The 6,273-nt window shown below is 48.9% G+C and overlaps 1 protein-coding gene across 1 annotated transcript; it reads left to right on the forward strand.

Moving 5' to 3' along the window:
- The first annotated feature begins 191 nt into the window (after positions 1–191).
- On the forward strand, positions 192–5,126 carry LOC116496599 (Golgi apparatus membrane protein TVP23 homolog B-like). Its single transcript, XM_032199802.1, has 7 exons — positions 192–246; positions 514–596; positions 1,075–1,219; positions 1,999–2,088; positions 3,357–3,488; positions 3,576–3,704; positions 4,667–5,126. The coding sequence occupies exons 1-7, from the start codon at positions 235–237 to the stop codon at positions 4,697–4,699; spliced, it is 624 nt and encodes a 207-aa protein (XP_032055693.1). The 5' UTR covers positions 192–234; the 3' UTR covers positions 4,700–5,126.
- The last annotated feature ends 1,147 nt before the right edge of the window (positions 5,127–6,273 follow it).

Genomic DNA, 6,273 nt, shown 5'->3' on the forward strand with positions numbered 1-6,273 from the left:
CAGCCTGGAGGCAGCAGGGACGCCAGGCGCCACGGGAGGGCCCCTTCTGACCAGAAACCAGCCACAGGCCCTCACAGCGCCTCCCTCCTCCCCCCCCCCACAACTTCCGCCCTTCCACCTCCCCCTCGGCGTCACCCCCCCGCAGCGCGCAGGCGCGGCCCCGCCGCCCCCTCCCTGGGGATTGGCGGGCGGCGCTGACGTGGCGCGGCCGGGCGGAAGCGAGGGGCCGCGGCCATGCTGCGGCAGGTAGGGGCCGGGCTGAGGGGAGGGGGGGGGCGGCGACGACCCCCGGGCCCCCCCCCGGGCCGGGCCCTCCCGCACCGCTCCCGGCAACCGGGGGGGGGTCCCGTGTGCCGCCCCCGGCCGTGGGGAGCCGTGGGGAGCCGTGGGGAGCCGTGGGGGTGGGCTCGGGCTCGCCGTGGGGCTGGGGCCGCGGTGGGGTGAGGCGCGAGGCGGGGGGGTGGCGGCGCCCCTCGGCCTGACCGCTCCCGTGTGTCCGTGTCCCCCCCTCAGGACAGCGGCGACGACATCGAGGACGTGTCCCTGTTCGACGCGGACGATGAGGCGTCCCGGAGAGCCAAGAAGGCGAAGCTGAGGTGAGTGGGGGGCAACAGGGGGCGGCCGCTGGGTCCCGCACGCGTCTTCCTGCCCCCAGGCCCGGTGCGGTGCTGGCCTCAGCGCTGTGCGGCGCGGTTCTGAGCTGGGGATGTGTAAGGCCTAAAGGGCACGGCTGTCACGTCGAGAAATGGGAGCGTTCTTCAGCTCAGCCTGGTGGTTCTTCAGTCAGAAAACCGTTTTCAAATCTACCATGTAAAACACCAGGTGAAATTCCCCGGTCCCTTCCTCATCCAATTCTCTTTTGATGTGGCTGCAAGTGGGATGTGTCCTCCTTACGATTTGCTCCCAGTCAGTTTACTCCCTCTATTTTTGGCGGTTACTGCACGCTGTTTTCATGTAACGCTGCTGGTCCTTAGCTGTTGAGTTGGTGGGAGAAGATCACCTTGCAGTGTCATTTCTCTGAAATTGCTTCAGTCTTGTCTGAAAGAGCTGTGACTGTGCTGTGCTTCGTTCCAGGCATCCGGTGGCATCATTTTTCCACCTGTTCTTCCGAGTCAGTGCCATAGTTGTCTATCTGCTCTGTGAGCTCTTAACTAGCAGCTTTATTGCCTGCATGGTGACAATTATCCTCCTCTTGTCATGTGACTTTTGGGCTGTAAAGGTAAGTTCCTCTAAGAATTTTGTTATCTTTGCCTAGTTATATAAGAGTAATTGAACAGGGTGATGCTCATGTCCCCCCAAAAGTAGCTTCTTTGTGCCTTTCTACCAGAATGATACCTGAGACACCCCCAAGTACTGTGGTGCATTGCAAAGCATTATGAAATAATAATTCAAATCTGTGTAGTTATTTTCTCTATTTTCAAACAGAAGTTATGTCAGCCTTCCTTTTAAGGCAAAGCAGGCTTTGTTATAAGGAGGATCCCTTTAGAATCACCACAAATATGCCTCATTTATGTAACTACAATAATTTATTGTTATACTAAACGTACCAGAAAACAGACTGCTATGGATGTAAAAATTTCATAATCTTGTTTTCTCACGTGGGGCAAAAGAGCAGCGTTGAAAGCAGCAACCCAAGCAGCTGAACTTTGGCAAGATTAAGAGCAACAAAATACAAGATCTTTACAGTGTGATGCCTGTCATGCTAAAATACAGCCAGCGTTGTTAACTAGTGCAGCCACTGAGAGCGCAGACTGGTGTGAAGTCTACTCCAGCTGCTGCTGCTGGTGTAAGAGGTAGCATTTGCTGCCAGCAACATTTAAAGCTCCTTTTAGAGCTGACAGCGATGAAGTCTGGGGTTGAAAGCTGCCAGTTCTTCCTGGGTCTGGTGCTGAGATGGAACGCTTCCAAGGATTTGTTTGTCTAATGGGTTTTCTTAGCAGCAAATTGAAAGCTCATGGCTCCATTTTTTTTTTTTTTTTTTTCTTTTTTAAATTTCAGAATGTCACAGGGCGACTAATGGTTGGCCTTCGCTGGTGGAACCAGGTGGATGATGATGGTAGAAGTCAGTGGATATTTGAATCCAGAAAGGTAAATTCCTTTTTTATTTCTTTTTATTGTTTCAGTTTTATCAAACCCCTGTTAGTTACCAGTTATGCTTGTGATGGTAAATTGCATAATTCAGACATGTACTTCCAGCCACAGATCTGTACCCACCTGCTTGTTTCATGTGGGCTACCGAATGAGGATGACTTCACGTTTTTTTTATTTTTGGTTTATTTAAAAAAATCTCATGGTGTACCGATCTGACTTCATGCAAGTAACTGGTTCATATAAAATGAAGGTTCCCACGTCACATCAATAACATAGACATTTTCTGGTGTGAATGTGGAACAGCTGATACAGTTCTTGCATCCTGTTGAAAATTATGGGCACTAGGAAGCAACACAGAGCATTCCTTGTGGTTGCTGCAGCTCCCTTGCATTCAGTAGGGCTACTGCTGTGCCTCTTGTTGGCACCTCACATCATGTCACGTACCTACTCTTCTGGTCCTTGTGTCTGATCTCTGTATGCATGGAGCTAACGGCACTTCTGGTGTGCAGTTCTGGTTCGAGGTACAGCTCATTTCCTGCAGTCTGTAGCGGTGTAGAGACCTGACCCTAACCCTTTCTCTAGCTGAATTTGTGCCCGTACTGCAGGCACATTCTTTTGCAAAACTGTGCTAATTTAGAAAAACGAACATGTTAGGGAGTGGTTTAAAAAAAAAAAAAGTAGCTGAACAGCTGAAAAGTAGGTGATGCAGAAAGTTTAGTCATACGTTGTATAGCCAGTCTAGGTTCTTTAGCTATCGATAGGAAGAAGTGAATGCTTGATTGGGATATTCTGCTCAATAAAGTTTTTATAAAATCAATGGTGTGAATCAGGTGTGCCTGTAAAAATTACCCTGGTTTGATGGCTGGGTGTATCAGTATTCTCCCAGCGGTAGGCTGGGTGATATTCTGGTTGTCTGTAAATGATACAAAGGTGGAAAACATCTGGCTGCTTCTGTGCTTTGTAACAACCACGCAGTAAACACAATGCTTCCCCAATTTACTGTGGCCTTTTAGCCCCAGATATTCCAAGAGGATTTGTTGCTACTGCCTCCGCTGTTTCTGACAGAAGATTGACAAAAGGGCCCTTTAAATGGAAACACCTTCTGTTACAGAAATATCTCAGTGATGTAGAAGTTGGCCTGGAAAGCACCCAGTAATGTTGGGTGGAGGCAAAACTCAGAAGGCTTGTAAAGTCTGGTCTGCTTTTAATGACGTGATCTATATGATAGAGCAGCCTGCTAATCTTCATTTACTTTCTGTTTCCAGGTATCAGCACAAGGGAGTAAAGCCTCCTCGGAAGCAGAGTCCCGAATTTTCTGGTTAGGTCTAATTAGCTGTCCGATGATCTGGGTGATATTTGCTTTCAGTGCTCTCTTTTCCTTCAAAGTGAAGTGGCTGGTGAGTTGCCTCCCTCAGCTCAGTGATAGATTTTGCATGTTGCCAATAAGTCGGTGTAAATCAACTGCAGCTTTTCCTGTGTCCTAGGCAGTGGTTATAATGGGAGTAGTTCTCCAGGGAGCCAACCTCTATGGTTACATCAGGTGCAAAGTTGGCAGCAGGAAGAACCTGACCAGCATGGCGACCAGCTATCTCGGCAAGCAGTTCTTGCGGCAGGTAAGATTTCCAGGGTTTTGGAAACCCTGCCGTTGTTTGCTTCTGTCCGTAAGCTCCCTTTCTGCCTGAGCCATGAAAGGAAAGATTTAAAAAGCTGTTGGAGTTCTGTATTGGGACCCTTCACGTATTGCTCCTTGTGAATTTGAACCCCTTGGTTAAATCAGAGTAACTTGCCGGTTACTGGCACCAGGTTCCATTTGCAGCATATCGGGAGCTTGTGTTATTTATTAGAGCTGTGGAATTTACTGAATGTGGCTGGTCTATTGGAAACAAGGAGCACAGAGCGAAAACAGTGGCAGAATGGAATGGCGTTTGATAAGCTCCGCTGCTCTTGGATAACACGTTGCTAAATTACTCCTTGCATTGCACTGCTTCCTCTTCAGGTTGTGCTAATCCCCAAAACGTGTATCTGGAGGGATGTTGGGTTGGTCCTTGTGCTTCAGTGCACGGCTGCAGTGTGCATAGCTCTTAGTAGAAGGCCCACGGCTGCCTTTTGTATTTTTTCTCACTTCCAGCTAGCTCTTCTCATCGGGTCCTTTCCTGCCCCAGCACCAGATTTCCTTCATTCCATAGGTCCCTGCAGAAGGAGGTCCTGCCGTGCGCTGTTCAACCTCTAGGTGTTCACTGAACTTCTGCTTTCCCCAAGTTTCTTGACTGTGGTGCTTTGTTTTACACAGACGACTGGGGACAGGTGGCTTGGCTGACACAGCTTCACAGGTGTTTACTGAAGCTGTTGCCATTAGTGTGATAAGAAGCTTAAACACGGATGAACGCTCATTCTTGGCAGTTTGTTGGGTTTATGCTCTTCTGTAGCTGTATTTGCTTTTGAGTGCTTTTGCCACTGCAGTGGTTACCCAAAGGCCCAGTCTGGTTTCAGTCTCTGGTAGGAATGTCCCAGAATCACGGCAGTGAGTCACACACTTCTCCTGTGGTGGACTTTTTTTTTTTTTTCTCTTTTGCAGACCGTGGCTAAAGATGACCAAACAGCATCTTGAGTGGTGGGAAGCCTCAAGGCAGTTCGGATTCACAGAAGTGAACAACGGAGAATGTTGCTCTGACAGTGAGATGTGGGAGCTGCGTAAACGAGGTGTGAATTAAAAGAAGTAAATAAATCGTGCAAGGCTTCCTGTTAACACTCCTAGCGGTTTGTATTCGGTTCTCCACTAGCAGATTGTGTTTACATTCTTTCTTTAGTTTGATTAGTTAAAATTAAATTGTCTGAACTTCAAATCAAAAAAACATGCTAGATGGCTCTGGTGCAGGTGTATACCTACTGGATGAAAATGCCAGGCATCCTTCTGAGAAACCATGCACAAGCTGAGCTGTCTCTTGCCCAGGAACCACCCATCCAGCAGTCAGGACCTCGAGTAGATTTCAGTTGTGGACTCAGCTGCATTTTGTTCTCGGAGGTCATTGCTGCTTGTTACGAAGTCTAGAGAGCTCTTTTTTGGCTCTGCATCTCTCATTCTGTGATTTGAATGGCACTGAGGTCGTTGCAGTGAGGGAAATGTTGCTGTTGGCATAGTAGGAAGATGGGTGAAGTCTTGTGGAAACTGCACAAGTGATGTGTGCAGCTCTGGTCTTTTATTAATCTGAAGTGTTCCCGGAGGTCTCAGTAACATCTGCGCAGGACCTTGATTAAATCTCGGGATTTATGGTAAGTCCCTCTTTTACCTGCTGGCCTGTGCCTGTATGGAGAGCGCGGGCAGAGTAAAACCAGGCCACAGGAGAGCTGCACACAACACCCACGGTGTCAGAGATGGAGTGAACCTGGGAGCAGGTGGTGACAGAGCTGTTGCAGCGATGCCACCTGGTGTTGTGCCACTGCTGCACAGCAGTAATAATGCATTTGGTGTGTTCCTGCGGCCACAAGGACGTGATGTGGTCTGGTCTGCAGGCTCTTCACTGTCCCACAGTGCCAGGCAGTGGGGAGCGTGGCTGGCAGGGCTACCAGGACGCTGCATTGCACGTGCAGAGAATGTCTTGGGCTCATAACACCCGTGCAGCTGGTTCAGGGTTGCCCATTTAGACGAGAGCCGAGGCTGGATGTGGACTGTTTGCCTTCCACTGTTCAATGACCAAAGGGTGTTTTGGGTAACCTGCCTGCTGGGGCTGCCTGAACACCTGGCGTTACTGTGCTCATCCGCAAGGCGCTTAATTTCTTGAATCCATGCAACGTGCTGTCCTCCAGCTGTGCTCCCCAAGGGGTCTGCAGGCTGGGAAAAACCATTAGTATGGTCACGAAGTGTTCACCTAGGTGGCAGACAGTGGTGTGTTCTGTGTGAGAGGCGTCAGGTCCTTCTTGTCACGTCAAACTGTTCAAGGCAGGTTGTGCTTTCATGGCGGGGGGTAGTGTGAGCTTCTGATGAGGTATTTTAAATTAAGAATGTGGTTTCTTTTTGAATAATGGGTACTGTAAATTGTGGGATCGCGTTAATGTTCTATGTCTCCCTGTACTGTAGCAATACTCGGGAGCTGTACATTTGTCTAACTCTTTGGATTGATACCTTCCTTTTGTAAATATATATTTATAAAATCTTGAAATTAAAATAACGCTTTGTTTAACCAG

Source organism: Aythya fuligula, chromosome 18 (genome assembly GCF_009819795.1).
Source record: "Aythya fuligula isolate bAytFul2 chromosome 18, bAytFul2.pri, whole genome shotgun sequence".
Classification (NCBI taxonomy): domain Eukaryota; kingdom Metazoa; phylum Chordata; class Aves; order Anseriformes; family Anatidae; genus Aythya; species Aythya fuligula.